At 42.0% G+C, this 22,861-nt stretch overlaps 1 protein-coding gene across 3 annotated transcripts in view; it reads left to right on the top strand.

Annotated features, from left to right (window-relative positions):
• Positions 1-3,221: 3,221 nt before the first annotated feature.
• Positions 3,222-22,861, top strand: part of SP3 (Sp3 transcription factor) — a 33,633-nt gene continuing 13,993 nt past the window's right edge. The window contains exons 1-5 of one of the 3 annotated variants that reach the window (XM_064451625.1): positions 3,222-3,461; positions 3,785-3,909; positions 4,088-4,204; positions 14,138-14,228; positions 14,334-15,500. In XM_064451625.1, the coding sequence (XP_064307695.1) occupies positions 3,455-3,461; positions 3,785-3,909; positions 4,088-4,204; positions 14,138-14,228; positions 14,334-15,500 (1,507 nt within the window). In that variant the 5' untranslated portion in view covers positions 3,222-3,454. Of the gene's footprint in view, positions 3,462-3,784; positions 3,910-4,087; positions 4,205-14,137; positions 15,501-22,861 lie in introns of all 3 variants that reach the window. The other 2 variants (XM_064451624.1, XM_064451623.1) reach the window with 2 other exon arrangements.

The following is a 22,861-nucleotide window of genomic DNA, read 5'->3' as shown; positions in this document are numbered from 1 at the left end:
AACAGAACGTCCACCCAGCAGGGATACAATGATCTCCCCGATAAAACAAGGATTTTTCTAGTGAATGTTTTGGTGCTAGTATACTGATAAGCAAAAAGCTACAAATAATGTCTTTCCTCATTTCCTTTTTTCCTTGACTTTTCTTCTCATGTGTTCTTACTCTCCACTGGGAAGTGGTAAATAAAAACACTTTTATTACCAAGCCGTTCCTACATAACATTTCTGAGTCTCTTCTTTACACCCATTTTTTGTAATAGCATACCTTTTTTTAAACTTTCTTGTAATTTATCATATTTTTTAATCCTCTATTACTATTCTATTATGTTTCATTTCTTTTTTTTATCTGAATGTAATATTATTATCACAGTGTCCCCTAATTTTAGGTACTTGACTAGAAGAAGTTGGTCCTTGGCTAGTGTTGTGAAGCCTATTTACATCTGAGTTTTACTGCAATGAAAAACTCCTTAATATATGAAAACAATCTCATTAATATTTCACATCATTCTGTCCTAAAGCACTGCAGTTACATCCCAAGTCTATAATCAGATTTATACAGGTAAACCACTCTGTCAACCACATCTCACTGAAGTCACAGAGCTCGCAGCGTGCATCCAATTGTAGAAGAAAGAGCAACATTCATATTTAGTTTAAGTACTAGACAACGTAATCTTCCTAAAGCAAAATGCCATTGATAATGTTTGGCAATATCCTGCTAATTAGCAAGGGCAGGCTTTTTTAATATCATTCCCACCTTCCCAGTGTATGAAGAGCAATTACTTCTCTTACAGATCAATCTTTAAATGAACCACTTCCTACGTTATTGGAAGTCCAAAGTCACCCGTAATAGTTCCAGTTCCAGCGTGACATGCTATCATCCATTTCACCAACAACTTCTGATATTGCAAAACAAATTGCAGACTTTATGCCAGCTATAGAAGACTTCTTAAAAGATACACCAGTAGTCTTGTGGATCATGTAATCTTACATTTTCATTTTTCTTCTAAAATTTGCTTATGTGTACATACTGACTGATTTTTAGACATTTTGTATTCTAGCTTTTACTGGCTAAAAATTATTGCTGACATTTATATTATTTGTCAAAATAAATGTAACTTCTGTTCCTAGTTACAACTTTTGCTTCTCAGAGCGTTCTGTTGTTACCATAAAAATAATGAACTGCAAAAAAAGCTTCCTCCCTTCTATCGATATGTTATTTAACTTGCCAACAACTGATTCTAAAGTAGAATCACAAGAGACTATATAAACAAATATAGACATTTTAAAAACAGAAGTGGAGTTTGGTTTTTTTACTACCCTGGGAAAAAATGAATTGTGACAAACAGCTATAGGATTAATTTACAACTTGCTATTAAAAGTCATCTCAAAGCACTCTCAACATACAATAGGCCTTACAATAGGACTACACATCACACAGTAAAAGCTATCTTCCACTGACAGGGAAGATACTGCAGTCTTCCACCGTTGTAACTTCCTGATATTAAATTCACATTTTCTCAGTGTGTTTTTATTCCTTCTGTAATAATTTCTAGGCTGAGCCTGAGCAGTTACTGCAAGGTCATAGTGCTGGACTGATTAAAAAGCACTGTTTATTCTCTGCTCAGAGAGGCTACTGAAAATCCTGATTGTATTTCTGTGTTTCCTAGTTACTAACTTCTCCATGGGTTTATGTGGCTAGCCTGTGGCTACAAATACTCAGCACAACTATGGACATACGAGACTAAGTTCACTCTATCTCCTAGGTAATTCTCAGTGATAATTACGTTAAATATTCTAACAGGAAAGTAGGTTGGAGCTCTTCAATCCAATGTTTTTCAGCCTAATTCACAGACTCCCTAGAACACCACATGAAAGGTAACTAAGAAAAATTCATTCATCAGGGGAGTTTACAAGCTAAGGGTCAAAATCACCGCTTCAGGCTACACACCGTCCCATCATCCTGCGCGTGCATTTGGACTTGAGGAAATGCCAAGCTGAAGCTGATCCCCTTTACAGGAACTCTTCCTAAGCTACACAGCACAGCAGGGAAAAAGGCCCCACTAATAATAATTTCTGTATCATCATTTACTTATATAATGGTTTAAACACATTTCCTGCCTTAGTTTAGCAACCCTAAAGCTCCTGGTTTCCTTTGTGTTGCGTAACACAAGGGACAGAGCAACAAACTGACGCCGAGATCTTACTAATGCCCCTTGATGTGACTAAAATAAAATCTGCTGGCATAAATACTCGGTTTGCGCCAAGGCTCAGCTCCCTAGCTCAGAGTATGTCGTTACCGTTGACGCTCCCGTTGGAAGGATGCGTCGCCTTAAAATCTTACTCGCGGCCTTACGCTCGATAGGTTTTATTTTACTGACGAGGCAAAGGGGCTTTTCAAAGGTAGCCTGCCCGGGTCGGTCAGGTGCGGGGCCCGCCACGGCCAGAAAGCTTACGCAACGGCCCTGGGGCCGGCCATTGAGGTGTGGCCGCGCCAAGGCCAGCGCTGGCCGGCTCCCCCGTCCCACATGAGAGGCGGCCTGCCCGGGGGGCTCCGGCAGCAGTGCGGGTCGGCCGGCGGCGGTGCGGGGCAGGGCCCGCCCAGGCGGGCCGCCCGACTCCCTTGGGGCCGGCGCGCCGACATCTTAGCGCCGGCGCTGACTGCCGGGAGGGCGCAGCTCGGCCGCCGCCCCGCAGCCGCGGCTGTCGCCGGCCGGCCGTGAGTGACACCCCCGCCGGGAAGATTTCAAACGATCGCGGCTCCCCGGCGCCTCCCGGGCACAGGCGCACCGCGCCGCCTGCGCGGCGGGGGGAACGGGGCGGGGGGACGGGGAGCGCCAGCGCCGCCGCCGCGCAGCTGTGCCTCTGCGCTGACCCCTGCGGCGCGGGCGGGCGGTCAGCCAGGCCTCGCGGTCCGCGCCGCCCCGGCGGGGTATCGCGGCGGCGGGGCCGCCTCCCCGCGGCGCGGGGGCGGCGGGGGCCCGGGCCGGAGCAGGCCGCGGGCTCTCGGCGGGTCTCGCTCATTGTTCCTCGCACAACCCCTGGCAAACAGGAAACCGCCTCGGCATGGGGCGCCCCCCCCGCCCCTGGCGGCTGACTGGCAGGCCGGGCGGCCAGTGCGAGCGGCGGCGGCGGCGAGGCGTAGCCAATGAGCGAGCGCGCGCGGGCGTAGGCGGGAGTTCCGGGCTGGCAGGCGGGCGGGCGGGCGGCGGTGTCGGCCGGGCCCCCTCTCCCGCTGCAAGCCCCACCTTTCGGCTTTCCCGCACCGTCAATCAAAATAGGAAAAAAAACCCCGGAGTAGGCTCGGGCCGCCGCCGCCGCTTCAGCCCGTGAGCACAATAAGCATGTCCCCGGCGGCAGCCGCCTAGCCCCCGCCAGCAGGGCCTGTGTGCGAGCCAGCCAGCCTGCCTGCCTGCCTCCCGCCCAGCCAGCCAGCCAGCCGGCCGCTCGCACTCACACCATGACCGGTACGTACGCACCGACCGAGCCGCCCCGCGGGGCTCCCTGCTCCTGCTCCGGCCCTGCGCTTCCCCGCTCCGGCCCCCGAGCGTCCGTGTGCGAGCGAGGCGAGAGCGGCACTGAGAGCAGCAGCAGGAGGAGCAGGGGGAGGAGGGAGAAGAGGGGCAGGGGCAGCAGCACGGGGAGGAGGAGGAGGAGGAGGAGGAGGGCTCCGTGCGGGAGGGCGGGGGGAGCGCTGGGGTTAGGGGGGGGGAGAGGGAGGGAGGAAGAGGGAGGGGGGTGATCGCTCCCGTCAGTGACTCTCCCCTCCCCCTCCCCGCTGTGCCCGCAGCTCCCGAGAAGCCCGTGAAACAAGAGGAAATGGCTGCCTTAGACGTGGACAGCAGCAGCCACAGCGAGTATCTCCAGCACGGCAACGGCGCCGCCTCGGCCTCCGCCGGGGCGGCCGCCCCCCAGGTAAGCGCAGGCCCGGCCGGGCCCCTTCCCCCCCTCCCCCGGGTGACACGTTGTGAGCGGCTGCGGGAGCCGGTGCCGCCGCCGCCGCTTCCTGTGTGCGCGCCTGCGAGGAGCCCGGTCGCTGTCCCGCACTAACCGCCACCCACTTTCTCTCCCTGAACCCGCCCATTGTGGGTAGGACGCTCAGCCGTCACCGCTCGCTCTGCTGGCGGCCACCTGCAGCAAGATCGGCCCGCCGTCGCCGGAGGAGGATGAGGCCGCCGCCGCCGCCGCTGCCTCTCACTCTGCCGGAGCGGTGAGTGCCCGCCCCGCCGCTCTCGCACGGCCTGCCGGGGGGAGAGACAGCACAGCCAGCCAGCCCGCCCGCCCGGGGGGAGGGACGGGACACACGGCACTGCCCGCCCGGGGGGAGGGACGATAGCAGGGCCGACCTGCCAGGAGAGGGGTCCCCGGGCTCCCCTGCCTCTCCAGGAGGAGCCGGGCTCCCAGGAGGAGGAGGGAGCCGAGCTCCCCCCTCCCCCGCCGTTGGGAGCGGCGCCTTCATTTACTTTCGACAACGGGGGGAGGCGGGGGAAGCCTCCCTCCCCCGGCCCTGGCACCGGAGCGGCTCGCTCGGCACCCGGCGAGGCTGGGAGGCACCTCACCTCCACCTGAGCGCACCCCGGTGCCCTCGCCTCGGCTGCCAGCCTGCAGCCGCGCGCCCGGGCGGGAGCACAAAATGAAGGCCGGCTCTAGGGAAGGATGTAGTTAGAAGTAAAATGGCTGTTTAGAAGCGAACGCGGTGGTGGAAAGCTGCTTCCTGTATCGACGCTGTTTTTTCTAGGCGCAGTTATCATGCGGTCCCTCGTATTGCAAACTGGATTTCTGTCCTTATCTCGCGTGCGCTGTCGGCTCTGAAAGGAGCCTTGATGACCTTGGGACCTTGTGTGTTGAGATGGATCTTCCAGACTAGAAATGTATTCTTGTTGAAGCCAGTTTAACTGTCTCTGTAACAAAAGCCTAATGGGAACTCGTGTGTTCCTTAATGGGTCTAGCTAAACTCTTGTGTTGGCATATGCTCATAAATTTAAAAGAGGTGGGGCGTTTCTAAATAACCGATACCTAAAAATATCGGTATATTAAAAGGGAGTTCCAAAATACCTTTTAAAATGGCATGATGAAGTATTTTTTGGCCTTAGTCCTTGGGAAATGACATCTATTACCTCTGATATATTTATTTATTTTTACAAAAAGGGTTTTAAAACAAGCCAAAAAAGCTCCTTTTTTGCTTTTAAAGCAAGACTTGGTTTTTAAACTCGCTATACAACAGCTTTGTATGTCTTCAGGATTCTGCAAATACGAAAAAAACCTGCAAAGCTTTTTACTGGTGGATGAAGTGGCTTTGGCAAGCTTTTAACAAATGTCAAAATGTTCATGATAATGTTAAGTTTATTAAATGCTCAGGTGCTACACTTTAAAATACTTTTCGTCTGTACATTTCAACTTCATGTAAAGGGAAGCTGCAGCAAAATAATTGTCTGAGGTCAGGCAGCAGGTTGTAGACTAATGTCAGAGCTCCAAAATATATTAAGATTCTGACCCCCTTTCAAATGTCCTTTCTGTTGAACCTGCTTATTTTCTTAAGCAGTACACTTCTAAAAGTCTTTCTAGGCATTAAGTGCCTTATACCTTTAAAATTTGTTTGATAATACCAGATGCATACAGTGTCGAGAAGTAGAATGTTGGATCTGTCTCTTGCATAAACGTACACATGAACAAATGAATGGTGCTTAAAATGATAGCTTTCTTTCCTATATCCACCTTAAGGTTGTTCTCATTTTAAAGCTGGTATTGTGCATCTGGAGGATCGGTTGATGGCTTAGCATGAGCAGTGCTAGGTCTGATGGGGTACTAGGGTGCTAGTACAGGACACATGGTTCCTGATAGTTCCAAATGGGCAAAGCTGTTCTGAAATAGTACTTCTTTATTGCTGTTAAATTCATCTGTTGTTATGTTTATATATAAGGGGCTTTTCAGGGCAATGCAGAAGCAATTCAAGAGAAGCTAAAATCTTAGTTAAAACTAAATGTGAATATAAACTCACTACTTCCCATACATGCAGATAGGCCTCTCCTACATATCTGCTGTGAGTTAGGTTATAGCATTCTGGTAATTTTTACACTCCTACAACATAGCTCTTGAATGATTCAGAATATTTTGGGTGGAAACTAAATATAAACTGGAGGAGATACCTACAGTAGCTGAGCTAGACAGTGGAGTTAATTAAGACTACCTTAATAAAGGGAGGGGATTAAAGTCCTGAAACATATTCCTCATGAAAAACAGAATGCTGAAAGGGATTTAGTGCAATGAAGATACTTTTTTCTTTTTTTTTCCCTGGTGCCCTGAGTGTATCTTATTGGGGAGTGGAAGAAGGAGGGAGGAGCTAAAAAGGCTTAAATTGTAGGTACATCGTAACTCGTATGGGAAATGAAATCTATATGCATGGACACAGACATATTGTCTTCCTGGGGTGTTGCATGCTCATCACTTTCCCAGGAGTATAGATGAATCAGTTTGATATCTCTGTATGAGTGATGGTGTCTAATGCAGCGATGGGAAGAGTTCTTTCCCAGTATCTTCTATGCCTGCACTGCAGTTCTGACTGCTGAACGTCTGGTAGAACTCTCAAGCCCTATAAATGGAAGTAGAAGTTAAACTAGACGTTTCCTATTAGAAGCATATGAAGAGTTTGGATGTATAAGGATAGAGGTGCTGTGTTTTGGGGGGTTATTTTGTTAATGCATTACTGACATTCGCTTTGTAGGAACTGGCAGGGCTGGAGCCAGTATGCTAGGCTAGCCAGTTATTGCATGCTGCTTTCCTGGCTGAAATGGTATGCTGCAGCTGCTCCCCAAGAGACCAGGAGTATGATTTAAAAGTAGCAGCAACAACAAGACTCTCATAGGAATGCAGGGCATATTGCATGTCGGGGATTTGGGGAAGAGCTGGAACAAATGTGATTGTGTTTGCTGTTATCTAGTTGGCCCTCCTCTGAGCCCAGGTCTTGGACCAGTTGACCTTCAGAGGTCCTTTCCAACTGAAATTATGCTATGATTCTATGTGGGTATCTGAATCCAATCCCGCTGCTGGAGTGGATGCCACTTTTATGCCACCGAAAGCATTAGTGTGGAAAAAGATTAATGAATGTGGCAACTGCTTGGTATGGAAAGCAAGTGAAGAAGTCACTTGATAGAACTGAAGTCAACCCTCTTCTCCCTTCCATCCTGTCAATGAACTGGGCAGGCTGTCTCTAGTCCATGAGGTTTTCAGCTTGACCCAGGATTCTGGTTAGAGCTATATTTACTTTTCTGTAGCAAAATACTAGCAGGCATTACTGCTGATCTCATCTTTGTGCGTTGATGGAGATTGCAGTCTTTCAGCTTAGGCTTTGACACTGTGATTTATTCTGCCTATGATCATCCAGCACCAGTGCTTTGTGTTTTGCCTAGTGGTATTTGGTTTTAATGTAGATGGCCTTGAGTTTGTGGCTTGCTTACCTGAGAATCTTCTTGGTTGCCATAGTGGTGCATCCATGGTTGGTTCAAATGCTTGCCATGGAAACTTCCCCTTGAATATTGCTGCCTGCTGGTATGTATGAAAGCCTTGTTGGGATGGAATGTGCTACTGCCTGACCTAGAATGACAGCTCATATGTTTTGACCTCTCTGGATGTCTTTCGCTCTCTTGGGAATTTAAAGTCTGAGAAGTTTTAGTTTGGGTCTTGCTTTTCCACTGTTTATCGTTGACTGAAATAGGTGAGGATACAGTGCAAGACTGATGGGACTACGGGGTGGGAGGACTGGAAGGTAGGTGAATTGAGAGAAGTGGCAGGCTGGCTGAGAAAGCTGTTGGCTCTGACAGTCGCCAAAGAATGGGAGCTGTCAGAGATGATGGCCCCAGTTGTGGTATGTAGCTGCATCTAGTGTGCTGCAGGCTGCACTGATTCTTCAGTCTTTAAAAAAAAAAAAAAAAGCAGAGGGGAATGATTTATTTGTGTTGTTGTGTACCAGAAATATGTGGAAAACATTTGGAGAGGTTAATAATTAGCAGTGTGGGGAAGATGAGTATTTCTCTGCTGTAGACAAAGCATTTGTTTGTATCTTTTACTAATAAAGGTTGGAGTGTTCTAGGACTGCTTTGCCATATCCTGAGCTTTAGAATTGAGTATGAATGCTTTACAGAACTGGAATCTGGAATTCCAGTTTGTTTATGCCTTGGAACATTATTTTAACCATCTGATATGCAACTAGCTTAAGCTCAGTTTAGGTGGAAATAGTAATAGTGCTGATAGGATAGAAATATGTAGGCATTTTAAATTTAATGTTTTCCACTAGGCAAACATGTGGATGAATGCCATGCATCAGAGTTATCCATACTTCTCAGTTCTCTGGCCTATATGGTGGTTTTGAGGAAGCTCAGAGTTATTCTGACATGCGTTTTCTCCTTTATGGGTGATAATAGAGCTTCCTGATGCTAAGTTTCTGGATGTGAACAGATGCACCAGAATGTGTTCAGCCACCATAGAAGAGTCTGCCTGGGATTGTCTTGTTTCTCTCTGTTTTATACTTTCGCAAAACAGAAAAGTTTCCGGTAGGATGTACTGCCTAGCAGTATGTTTCCCCTGCTGCTGTCCAGAAGCTCACCTTTTAAAATGTTCTTTCATTTTCTTATTCCAGTTATGTTTTCCTAGTGCTGGATCAGAACCACATGTAGATGTTCTTTTACAGGTGCTTTAAGGGTGTTCTTAAAAAATTTTCTTAAATTTCTCTTTACAGTGTTAGAGAAAGTAAGAAAATACATGTTTTAAAACATTACCATATTTAAAGACAGCATAAAACAAAAAGTGTTCTTTCTGACATTTCAACATTAGTAAGAAGCATAAGATTTCCTAGGACAGTTGAGGGTTATGAGGTTTTCTGGAGATTGTCTGGTCCAGCCCCCTTGCGTAAAGCATGGTCAGTGAGAGCAGGTCACTCAGGACTGTGTCCAGTGGGTTTTGAATATCTGCAAGGATGGAGATTCCACAGCCTCTCTGAGCAGCCTGTTCCAGTGTTTGATCACCCTTACGGTTAAAACAAAACAAACAAAGAAGTAGTTTTTTCTTATATTATGGGGGACAGAGTAAAAAACCTGCCTAAAGTAGTGATAATATCCCCTGTCTAACCCCACCTACCAAACCAGTCGTCTCATCATAGAAGGTTGTCGGGTTTGTTAATTAAGCATCATTTTCCCTTCCGAAGTCTAGGCTGACTACTTCTGACCACCTTCTTCTGCCTGCCCCCCAAGGTTATTTGAAGGTTACACCCCCCCCCCCCGGTATTTTCAAGGTTATGTGCTCCATTGCCTTGCCAAAGATCAAGTTGAGGCTGACTGGCCCCAGGTCCTCTTTCTTGCTGTTCTTGGTGATTTGGTAGAGCCTTCAGCACCTGAGTTGAATGCAGGAGGAAAACGTAACATTTCGCAGGAACTTCTATGCAAAATTCTCATTTGGCATGCAGTTATGTAGAGATTAATACGCATCTATAGATTAATAATTAATAAACAAATGAAGTTACATACAGTCTAGTTAAAAATGCCTCCTTGTTGCTGTGTCTCATTACTTGATACTGCAGCTTTCTTGATTCTACTAATGTCAGGATGTTGCGTTATCCTAATTTAGACATGTTCTGAACTTCCGCTGATTAAAAACAAGCAATTAAAGTTTCGGGTGCAGTTGTCCATCTCAAGCAGAAAAATATAGACATTCCTTAAATGAGACACAATTAAATGTTAGATACGTTTCCCCAGATTGGAATTGTCTTTTAAAATAACATTTGAAGCACTCCCAGATAATACTTTTTCCCCGAAACATTCTTTGATTCTCTGAACTTTTGATTTGGGCAAATGTGTGTTCCTCTGAATTGAATGGGTTCATTGGCAGAGGACTGAAGCATGCAACAGAATTAATTTGCCTTAACAAGCAGCTTTGTGTCAGCTGAACCACAGTGACTGATGTTGAATGTGTTTCTAACCTATGGCAAATACAAGATAGAATGTGTTAGCTCATACTTTAATGAAAGAGTTGAAGCAAGTGCATTTTATCTTATATTTGTAATGACCTAAGAATGCATAGATAGTTTACTGTAGCCTGGTAAACACATGGTATTAAACTCATGCATTAGGGCCCTAACTCATAAAACAACAATTTGGATGAGGCAGTGGCCAATCTTCTTCATTAGGTGTGTGATTTTTAAACGTTTAGGAGCTCATGATTCATTATCTGACCACCCCTGCTCATTTTGCTGATGCTTTTGCTCCAGGACTAAATGGCGCAAAAGTGACTGAGAAGTGCAGCAAAAAGCAGTCTACTATAGACCAGCACAGATAAATGTTTGGTAGTTCTGTAGCAATAAAATACCGATGGCTAATGGCACGTGTCCAGTTGATCACATTTCATATGTTGAAATACAGGACGTACAACACATACTTTTTTTTTTTCCAACCCAAGTCCCATCCCTCAACGTTGTAGAGATAGTTTTTAAAGGTATTTTATCTTCTGTATGTGTTTCTCTTATCTCCTTCCACATTTGACTTAATGTTGCTTTAATTTTCTCTAAACAAATTGAACAAGACAATTATTAGATTTTTATTTATCAAGACCCCTCATTCTTCAGGGATGAGAATTTTGGCTTAGAGAGATCTTTCTATTACCTGCTGGAAATTGTACAAGGCTTGTTAAAGAATCAAAGGACAGGCTGAACAGCAGTTGTTGCTTCCACTCTTTGGTGGTACTTGACCTTTCTTCAGGTGGACATGTCATTTGATTTTAATTCTTCCTGTGCCTCATGCCAGCTACTCTCTTTGCTCTGTTCCTGTCTCTTTCTCGTGTTTCCTGATACTGCTTCCAGTGAACTTCCCGTTGCTTCATGTTCTCTCCTCCTTGGCTGAGTGGTGCTAATGCTGAACTTTCCTCAGATCTTTGTGGCTTCCTCTTGACACAGAGCCTTTGGATTGCAACTGTCCAGTCTTGTCTTAAAGGAGCAGCTTCCAAATAACTGTTGTCTGAGAATCAGTTGATAAGGAAAAGAACCGTTGCTTTATCCCTGCCCTCTAAGTATTTTTCATGGATGGCTGAGAGACAGCAAACTCTGGTCTGTTAGGACTGCACTGTGTAGATCAGTAAGCAAGTGGGCTATAGATGTTGCTGCTCATACATCAGTGGTAGAACTTTGAGTTAATGCTTAATTGTTTGAGGATGCAGTGAAAAGTTCCTACTCTTTTTAGTAGAAAAGGGAGTCCAAGAAATGGCCTGCTAGCTCAGCAGACTTTGAGAAAGGGTACAACAGTCAAGCTTGTTATGACAGGTTGATGACCAGTTGAGGTTAGAGGTTATCCTCAAATACTCTTTACCATACAGGATATTTTTGTGCTTCAATACTAGTAATTTTGATAGCTGTCAGATAGCTTCTAGAAAGCCTCACCCTCTTTTTCTCCTCCCTCCTCATGATTCATCTGGTAGTGACTGATACAGCCAGCTGTAAGAGAAACATGCAAATATCAGGCACTTTATGTTCTATGTGTAGCAATAGCTTGACACCCACATGGATGGCCACCCTAAACTTCTCTAAAAGAGTGCTTCTGTTGAGCTAAAACACTTAACAGAGCAGGATCTGAGGGAGGATTTTGCTAGATGATGAAAAGGTGAGGAAGATGTGTGCCCAGCCTGAAAAGGGCAAAGACCATTGAATGGCAATATAGAAATCAGCATATGTTTGGGGAGGAGAAGAATAACGTAGGTCATTTCCATATTGTGAAGGAGACAGGTTCCCTTTGAACTAATTCTGTCAAGGATACTCATATGTATTATGTATGAGTAGACATAGACACACTATTGTGTGTTCGGTCAGTCCAGTTATAGCCTAAACATTCAACACTTGCTTGTACATAGTCTTAAATCAGTGAGAAATTATATCAGGCTTGTAATGGTTCCTATTAGTTTTTCTTTCTCTCTTGTTCTAACAGATACTATCAGCACCTTATGTTACACATTTATTTTATAATGACACACCATAAACATGTAACAGTCATATTTTTGCTTTTGGTATTTTCTGACTGATGTTTACTTACGACTTTTATGGGTCTTTTGATACTGTATAAACCTTCAGTTAATAAGTATTTATATACTAGTGAATTGAGTAGTTATGAACTTTCTTAGCAGCATTTCAGCAACCAGTATCTGTGCGTAAACAATAAACACAAGAGTGTAAAGCTAATGTGGTAGCAGAAAAAAAATTGATTTTTTTGCCTTTTTCTAGATAAGATGGCATGATATTTCATAATTTCTTCTAAACTCATCAATTATAAGATTGAAAGACTAAAGGATTTAAATATGTCCTTTAAATTAAAGGCTAATCAGTATAAGAAGAAAAGAAAATAATAAAATGGAATTGCCATTAGTCTTTTTTCTCTTTCTGATCCTTAAAACATTAAAGCTGTAAAATTAGTTCTGTTCTGGTGATGCTTTATCTATTTACTAATAAACTATCTGAAAGATTTGAGGGCAAAAGAAGGCTAGCATTATTTTTTTTTATTCACAATTATTATTTGTACAGCTTTTGAGAGGAATTTAGAACCAAGATGTGTGTTTCCTTATTGGAAATGAAGCTTGCCAAGCACAGCAAAACTATTTTTTTAGTAAGTACTCAGACTTAAATAGAGTATTTTTCTTGTACACGTAAACATTCTGGTGTCGCAACTCGGAATAGGATAAGAAAGTGAAACTAGCAAAGTCCCAGCCTACACTGTGTACTAAATTCACTCAGATGCATGCACAGGATTCATTCAGGCTGGCTAAGTCTCAGTGCCATGTTAGAGAAGAATAAGCTGTGTGCTGTATTTTGCATATCCAGGTTTTATTCTAAAGGAAATCAGAGTGCAGCATGAGAAGGAAACTGCGATATGCTCCGGTAACTGCCCTACCAGAAATGATCACGGGATCAGTGCAGAAGGACAAACTAGGGCTTTTCTTTCTATGTCCTGTGGACTCTGCCAAAGAGACAAAATTTGTTTCACAGAGCTGAATGAGTTGTAAGACAAGTTACTTGTTGCTAAATATTAAGTTATTCCATTGGTTTACTGTAGTGCTGTAAAACATATAAGGAGAAACTTAACTACATCTTTTTTAGATTGATGGTTATTTACAATACCAAGTTGGTTGACTACACAAATCTGTGCTAAGCATTGCAGGATGGTAAATCTAATTCTTAATACTCTATTCTGAAAAAGCTTGCTTTGGTAAAGAAAGGTAAGTGCAATTTACCTTTTCTTTACTGAATAAGAAACAAAAGCATACTACATCAGTCCTTAGGTTCTTTAATTTTTAACTATCTGGGGGGCTGTTCTGAAACATTGGCCGTTTCTATTGTTCCAACTTAATGAAAATAGATTTCCCCCCTGCCCACCCCTACCCCGCCCCGTAACGGATACATATGACTAATCCAACTGTGATTTCAGTGTAAAAGTCCTTAGTTTAGAAGCCTTTTTCCCTAGTGAAACAGTAACTCATACAAGCTTATAAATACTAGGACTTTGTATTATGCGTAACTTAGACTGACGCTATCCAATCTTTCCAACCGTGTGACTAAGTCACCTCTTAACACTTTCTGTACTGCTGAGAGTCACAACATGCACATCTATACCGTATATAACACAGAGTCAAAAGGCAGTGGAGCTCCAGGAGACAGAGGTGACACTGGCTTCACAGCAGTTCCTTCACTTCTGCGTGATAGGTGCTGGGCTAGGCAAAGAGCGTAGCTGAGTCCCAGGATAACCTGGTGATGACAGCTCCAGCAGCCCCTGCCAGCTCACTTCTTCCCTCAGCCAGGGATTTGGATTACCCAGCAGCCCCCACACCAGAATAACCCTGCTGCTGGTCACCTGACGTAGCCATGGCACAGGAGCTGCATTTGACCTGCTCGCGAGCAACATGCAGCTCATGACCCACAGGTTGGTTACCCTGACTTAGGCATTAGCTCACTTACAAAATCTGTATTTCATAGTTCTAATCCAGTTGCTGTTGTTCATATGGGCTGCATTGCATGTTTTCCAGTAGTGTATCAATCTCTAGTGTTGAATTGCATGACTGTTCTAGCGTATAGTCTGTATGCCTCTTGTTTTAATTTTGTCTTTTCTTTTTTCTTTTTATTCAGACAGGGGATTTGGCTTCTGTGCAATTAACAGGAACTCCAAATAGATGGGAGGTCTTGTCTGCAGCTCCTGCCACTATAAAGGACGAAGCTGGTAATATAGTACAGATTCCAGGTGCTGCCACAGTAACTTCAAGTGGGCAGTATGTCCTTCCTATTCAGAGTTTGCAAAATCAACAAATCTTTTCTGTTGCACCAGGATCAGATTCGTCGAATGGTACAGTGTCTAACGTACAATACCAAGTAATACCCCAGATCCAGACAGCGGATGGTCAGCAGGTTCAACTTGGCTTTGCAGCCTCTTCTGATAATAGCAGTATAAATCAAGAAACTGGTCAAATTCAGATCATTCCTGGCTCTAATCAAACCATCATTGCCTCTGGAACACCTTCAACTAATATTCAGAATATCTTATCGCAGTCTGGTCAAGTCCAGGTTCAGGGAGTTGCAATTGGTGGTTCGTCTTTCCCTGGGCAAGCACAAGTAGTTGCTAACGTCCCTCTTGGACTGCCAGGAAATATTACTTTTGTACCCATCAATAGTGTTGATCTAGATTCTCTGGGACTTGGCAGTGGTTCTCAAACCATGACAGCAGGCATTAATGCAGATGGGCACTTGATAAATACTGGACAGGCCATGGATAGTTCAGATACTTCTGAAAGGACTGGTGAGCAAGTTTCTCCTGAAATTACAGAAACCGCCACTGATAATGACTTATTCGTGCCAACATCATCTTCATCACAATTGCCCGTTACCATAGACAGTTCAAGTATATTGGAACAAAATGCAAACAACTTGTCCACAAGTAGTGGTCAAGTTCATAGTTCTGATCTTCAGGGAAATTACATCCAGACATCAGTCTCTGATGACACGCAGGCTCAGAATATTCAGGTCTCCACAGCACAGCCAATTGTTCAACACATACAGCTTCAAGAGTCTCAGCAGCCAACCAGTCAAGCCCAGATTGTACAAGGTATTGCGCAACAGACAATCCATGGTGTGCAAGCAAGTCAAAGTGTATCTCAACAGGCTCTTCAAAATCTTCAACTGCAGCTGAATCCTGGAACTTTTTTAATTCAGGCACAAACAGTGACCCCTTCTGGGCAGATAACCTGGCAGACATTTCAAGTGCAAGGAGTTCAGAATTTGCAGAACTTGCAAATTCAGAATGCACCTGGTCAACAAATAACTCTAACACCTGTGCAGACTCTCACTCTTGGTCAAGTTGCAGCAGGTGGGGCGTTGACATCAACTCCAGTTAGTTTAAGCACTGCTCAGTTGCCAAATCTACAGACAGTTACAGTAAACTCTATAGATTCTGCTGGTATTCAGCTGCATCAAGGAGAAAATGCTGGCAGTCCTGCAGGTATTTATTTTACTTTTTTTGCAGAAAATTGTTTTTTGTTATTGCATGTGGTTGGTTTAAATGGTGATAATCATAACATTATTGTCTTGCTGCAGAAGCCTACAAAATACAGTGGGTTAAACATAGTGATGGTAGATTTTGTTTGAAACTACTGTTCCATTAGAAACCGCTGCAATGGAAGAACATAGTCCCACCTCCCCTCTTTTAGTATAAGCTCCTGTAACTCCCAACTGGTCATATTAGCTAATAGCACTTCTAATACAGTGTTTATTGGTGCTTATAAGTCTTACCATGCAGAAGATCTGCATACTAAATTGAGAATGGAGAAATCTATCAGCTACCACTCTTCTAAGGGATCAGTGTCATTAGCGTACCCCATTCTTCCCAGTCCTGAATAGATGAAGTTTTCATGGAAAATCCAGATATTGCTGCAATTTAGTTTTTCCCCTGAAAATTTTCTGACCCCCTGAGGCACTGTTATTAATCTGCTGTTTTGTTAAATTTGTTTCCAACTGATTTAATATCAGTGTAACTATGATGTACAAAACTCATGTAAGCAGAAGTGAAACAAGCATGTAAATATCAAAATGGAGGCTGTGCTTTAGAACATACGTGAATTTCCTGTACTACTTATTTGCATTATGTTTCAGAATGTACAATTGTTAATGATAAACTTCACAGTGTGTTTTATCTTTGTAAGTGAAGAACAACTATTTTCTTAAAATAGTTGCTTCTTAATGTAAGAAAAAATAAACATGCCTGTTTATTTTTGGTAAAATTGATACAGTACATTCCAAATTTCAGGGCATAGCTACCTAAAAGAAAAAATAAGACATGATGAGATTCAGGTCATTTTGCTGTACCAGAAGCCATTTAATCTCATCATTGTGAGGTTGTGCCCAGGCTAGTTATGAGGGGCAGAGTGAGCAGTAGAGGTAATTTGGGTGGGAACTGTTGCACAAAGTAGCTCAGGAATCACTGTTTTACTGTAACTATGTGATCCAAGGCTCTGGTTCATTAAGATACTGAAGCATAAATGTTTAAGTAAAACATAAATATTTTGTATTGTATGCCTATTTAAGCATGTGAGAAGAATGCAGTGTTGAGTGAAGAATGCCTAGAGGAGCTGCTGAACTGGCTTTGTTCCAAAAGCATACTGATTATAATACTTATATAGTTATTGGTCTTGGTATATTCTATGTCAGGAAGTTTGCTTTCCCTTTGGAGTCTAAAATTTGAGTTTAAAATAATAAGATGGGATGGCTTATTTTAGTTCATTTTGTTTTGGAAGTGGCTTCTATATTACGGACTTATCAAGGCAAAGCTACCCAGACCCTAGATAAGCCTGCTTTTCATTGGCATGTAGGCAACAGCACCAAACAAATGAATGTGCTGCTTGATCCTTAAATTTTCTATTTCCAGTGACCACAGAAAGTCTTCATTTATCTCCATCACCTTGTTAGCTATGAGGACATGGGGTATAGACATCAGTAACAAAAAGCATGTATTGTGCATGATAATGCAGCTAAACTCTGATGACAGAATCTAGCTCTTGGAAAAAGGGCCCTGTGGCTAATATTAAATACAAGGAAGATGAGAACTTCTTTATTTCTGAGATTTATATTCGGTATAGGATCATGTAGCTAATGTTATTGTTTGTTGAGTAACATAGCAGAAACTTGAGAAGAAAGATGAAAAGGAGAGAGGGACCAAAAGAAAAGACGCATGAAGAAGTTGAGCCTGCTGTGCACTGTGTGTATTAGTTTATGGTCCTTGAGAGTGTTTTAATGGCAGTTCAAAATAAGATGCAAAGGAGTTGCATGAAGCATTCCTTAACTGTATTTACCTGTGAGGAATTTTGCATGGGAAGGGAAGAAAGTAAATGGGATATATGAAATGAGATTAAATAGGCAGAATCAGTAGAAGAATAGCAGAAACTATTGCCTGAAGTGAATAGCTATAAACATCTGGTTATATTGAAGATAGGGTGGAGATTTATAGTGACATTTTTCATACTTGTCTAGGAATAGTAAATGGACTGGAAGGTATTAAAACTGCCATCCCCTACATTTGGGGAGAATTTAATTGATCCCTCCTTTATGTTATAAGAAACTCACTTTCCAAAGTAACAATCAATGTGAAACAGCTTCTAGCTAACAGAATCAGACTGAATTATCCTGATTGACCTTCAGTTTCTCCTCCATCTGCATCTGGTATTTTGTCTATATCAAAATTGCCTGAGACAATCTTCAGTGATGTTCCTTCCCTTATTTATAATGCCTTACAATATGGTATAGCACCCTTTCCTCAGGTTGAAGAATATACAACTAGAAGCAGATAATGAAATTATAAAATTTTTTTTCAGTCAAAAATGTGTTGCATGTCTGATCTGCAAATAGGAAAAACAGTTTAGTTTTAAACTGAAAGAGGAAGGTATGTGGAAGGGACAGCAGAATGAGAGAAGTTAAAGCTAAAGGGTGAGAGGCTACTTGATTCCTCTTTTTCTGCAAACTACCAACAGCTTTTTGAAGCAAGATAAGAAGGCCTGGATAATACACTTCCTTCCAGAACAAATACAGTCGGGCCATATATTCTGTTCTCATTTAGCAAAACTTTTCTACCTGAGGCAAAATTAAAAAGAACATATTCCTAGACTTCGGTCAGAGATGGTTGGTAATTGTCTGAAGTCCAAGTAACAGAGATTGCTCTGTTAGTGGTGTAGCTGTGAAAACTGTGGGTTAGGTTTTAGATTTAGGTAGCTGCAGCACACTGTGTGAGAGGTGTTCTTCCAAGATTCATTTCCTAGGTAGGCAACAGAGGACATCTTTACTGTTCTCATGAGTGTGTGAGAAGAAAAAATGTCTTTACCTAGGTCCTACATTTTGTTTACATAATGGAAAGTCATCACAACCCTAATACAAAGCTAATAGCTTTGTCCAGTAAATGTACAGTTTTCTTTGAAAAATGTCCAGTAAGTATGCTTCTCCCAAAATGACGGCATTACTAGGCGTACATACGCAGAGGCTTCCATTGACCTGAATTTGTTCTGAAAGGACTTGGCTGAGCTTGTTTTTTCTTAGAATGTTTATTAGAGTTCATATTCCTCCTCATTGTGCTTAGTGTTGTCTTGCAGTGGAGAAGGGAAGGGCATCGGTTGGTCATAGCTGAAAATTTCTTCAGCAGTGCTTTTCAAAACAAAAAGCTATATCAAATAGTATCTATGTGTTAAACACTGGCAAAGAGATGTCTTTCTCACCTGTGTTCTGGCTTCAGTCTTCTGGCCTTGAGAGAAAGTTAAACCTGAGAAAGATCTCTAGTAGTCTACTCCTTTTGTTGGCAGTTTGTAATAAAATACTGCGTTGTGTGTAAAAAAAAAAAAAAAAAAAAAAAAAAAAAAAAAAAAAAAGAGCCGTTACGTGCACAGTTCGCATTACTCTTCAACAACTTACCTGTTCAAGAAATGTATTTATTTTTATTAGCACGTTTATAGATTTCTTCTTCAAACATTTCATATAGAGTAGCATTCCTGTTGGAAAAACACAAGGTACTGAAATGTACTGACTTGGTTTTCATGTTTCTGATCTGTAAGTTTTGTCAACTTGAAAGAGTTTTTAAGTTACTGGATTTTTTTCTTCCCATAAAGTCATTGACGAGACAAAGGAGACTTAACAGTGTCAATCAAAATCTAACTGTAATAGTGTCTCAGCTAATTTATTAATGTACTGAATCACAGCTTTAAATTGGTTATTTCCTGAAAAAAGGCAATTTTACCAGGTCTTACCTAGGTTGCTTAACTTTTTATAAGATGCTGGATGCATTTTTTTTGATACTACTTTTGGCTATTTCAGTAGCATCTGAAGAAACTAGCAAGTGACCTGAAAGAAAGTAGCATTGGCTTGAAAAGGGATTTTGCTGCTTATCAACCTAGATGCACCCAGCTGGAAGATTCATTTGTTTAAAAATAAAAAAAAACCCCAACCTACTAACAAATTTCCAGATTGGTCTACAGTTGGAATAAAGTCAAAGGTATTCCTTTCAAGAGTTGACTCAATGTGCCACTGCAAAAATGAGGTCTTCATTTCTATATCTTTCTTCCCAGCTCCTCCTCTGCAGGAGTATACACAGCCACTTAATGGACTCATCTGCCTGCTGCCATTGAAGCTTACAGTCATGCCTGTTGATCAACTTACACCAGTTGATAGAGGGTGGGAGTGGTTGGCTATTTGTGGTGGGGACTTCATTCCATTCCTGCCAGAACCTGAAGTCTTTATCATGCTGAAGTAATTTAGTTATTCTAAATTTGGCTAAAAATTGGCTGACAATTTTCAAGGTAAATAGTTGCCCAAGTGACAACTTACCTTTAATCTGCTGGTATTTTGTGAGGCTTTGGTCTAATAGCTGTTAGGTAAAGCAGTCTAAACCTCCAAATGAACAAAATTAAAAATGGGGTATTTACAGTTTTACTTGCAGGATAGTTGTTTCAATGTTTTAATGCTTCTGGTGAAGTAGTGCTTTATTCTGGTATCTAGAACTTTATAAAAAGTTTTGGCTGCTTTTCAGTCTTACACAACTTAGTTTTTTCTCCTTCTTTTTAAGTTCCAGTTTTGAACTATATTAGTTTGACTTTGTTATGCATTTTTTCCTTCTAATGTATTATACCAAACTTTTGAGAGAAGGGCATGGTGTTGTTATGAATTTCAATCTGATTATTAAAAAAAAGTCTTACGAAATGCATGAAGTAAACTGAAAGAATGATGTTAAGTAAATATTTTCATCTGACAACATCTGTTTAGGGCTATCCCATTTACATTTGAGGCACTTAGTTTGCATGTTGTAAAAACAAAATAGTTAAAAACAATTCCCCACGTATATTTTCTATCTGAAAAATTAAATTGGAAACACTGACAAATTTGAGTTAGTGGAGGAATTAGAGCTATTTATGTACCAATCTTGTGTAAATAGTGTGCTTTCAGCATGCTTAGTTTACATTCCTTATTTTCTCATCATTTTTAAAGGAAATTAATAAACTATGGAAGGATTAGATGATCATGCTTGTATGTATTTCACAACCTTGCTTATAACAGCATGTAGTAAGTTATCTCACTTCAAGCATTAGAAAGTTTGCATAACTTTAGCCTGATTTTTTTTAATGCACTATGTACTGCTGTGGAGTAGAATTGCACTTTTTCTTCACATTTTTGAAAAGATTGAATTGTCGCATCCTTCATCTCCGTACTTCATGTGCTTTTCTGCTCTGTGTTCCAAAACAGCCCAGGGTCTGATTCATTTTCTTATAGCCCATGGTGGTGAGGTGAACCTTTGTTGTATGTCTGTTACTCTTAAGTGAATATTCTGTCATGTATGCTGAACGTCTGGTGATGCAACTTAGATTCTCCAGGTGAAGGAGGTTAGCCTGAGTTATTTTAGGCTTAGATATCCTCAGGATGTTCACAAAAGAATATATTACCCAGTTTCAGGTACTCATTCCTTTTTCATTTTTCAAATACCCTTTTTGCAATATACTCCTGAAGCAGAAGGAAAACTCTCTTAATCCTCTGTGGGGATGTATGGCAAGTATCCATGAAGTGACAGAGGCAAGGGATTTTATTTCCAGTACTGCTTCAACTTAAAAAGAAGGCTGGAAACTCATCTTCTCTCTTTTTGCAGCCTCAGCACTTCAGGTCTATTGTTTCAGGTTCTGTGCTTGAACCTCCTGGCAGGATCACATACTTTGGTTCTGATCCCTCAAGCTAACTTGTCAGTGTGTCTGGCTCATAAAAAGTAGCCACAGTTTCTACCAAGGACAACGGCAGTCTTTTCATAATGCCAGGAATGCTCACCAGGATCCTAGTTGTGATTGCCCTCTTGAAGATAAGGCTGGGTTTTAGATGGGTTGTCTTTCACTGATGTAGAAGAGGTGTTTTTTCAAAAAGTAGTAATTTTTAAGGGCAACGGGGGGAAAAAATACACATTGTCAGTGATGTGTCCTCACTATTTATCATACAGAAATGATCATTCTCAATCTGCATTTAAACTTCATGCCAGTTTTTAATCCATGTATTTCACATATGCTTTGTGCTTCATTTTTCTTAATGAAAATGTCTTACTGTATCCTAATAAGTCACTTGCTGTGCAGAACTCTCAAGTATATTATATCAACAATGGTGTCATCGTTGATTAAAAAAAACAACTTCTTTTGAATCTAATTGTTCCCATAGTCCCATTTTGAGTGGCATTAATTCTTTCCCTACTTATTTGAGTCTTTGGTTACCCTTTTTTAGTGTTATCACAGTGCTAGCTTTTTTCTAACCCACTGGAGCATTCACGTGGTCAAAGGCTTACAGCACTAAAACTGCAGAGAGCTCTTCAGCCTTCTCTTAAAATTATTGAATGAAAATTATCCTAATCTGTTGATTTATTAAGTGTTTATTTCAGTAGCTGATTTTACATCTTCCTGACTTACTGTCAGCGGGAAGCTTTTCTTTCTTCTCTAGTGATAGGACCATTATTTGGCTTTTATCTCTATTTATACAGAACAGAAATACTTCGACTGAATTTCCCCTTCGTGCTCTACGTAGTACTAGGTCTTGAACTTAATTAAGAAGTAATGGCATATAGAAGTTCGAAAGCATGGGAATAAAGCAGTAATAAAGAAAATGCAACCTTCATTTCGTCTGTGTTTGGTAAAAAACAAAAGTTGCCTCAAATTTACCGGTGTTTGAATCAGCTTGTCATGCCTTTAGGGATTATGCAGATTTTGGGGGGGGGGGCAAATTTTTTGCAGAGGATGTGTAAAACCTTGTGTTCTGTCAGTTGAGACTGAATTAGAACAGAGCACGTCCAGTGGAACACCAAGGGAGAAATGCAGAGTGGTTGCTATCTATATGAATTTGCATGATTTCCAGTTCCATTGCATTGGAGAAGACTCTTATCTTTTGCACTTCTCCATGGTTTGCCCCTTCTGCTCCTTCATTTTCTTACTGTTGTCCAGGTTACAGTGGCACCCCCTCTTCCCCCAAAAAATAGCAGGTGGAATTTTCCCTCATCACTTGCAATAATGTAAAACCACCACCTTGGAGGGCAACAGACTCATTGGTTCTAAGGACCTTGTTAAGGCAATGAGATTAACTACAGGATTTGATATGATCCACCACTGTACTACATCCTGGAGAGGCTAGATAAGCACTTCATCTTTTAATATTTAATTTAATTTTGTTTTAAGTATAAGCTACATAATTAAATATTAAAAAGTCTCCTGCCAGTTTACTTGTACTTTTCTGTGTGCCTGGAGTAGAAGATGGTCCTTCTGAGGAACACCTAAAGCAATAGCTACACTTTCTGCCTTACCAAGACAACCAGGA

This window comes from Phalacrocorax carbo, chromosome 5 (genome assembly GCF_963921805.1).
Source record: "Phalacrocorax carbo chromosome 5, bPhaCar2.1, whole genome shotgun sequence".
NCBI lineage: Eukaryota > Metazoa > Chordata > Aves > Suliformes > Phalacrocoracidae > Phalacrocorax > Phalacrocorax carbo.
This window is presented reverse-complemented; position numbering and strand designations above follow the sequence as displayed.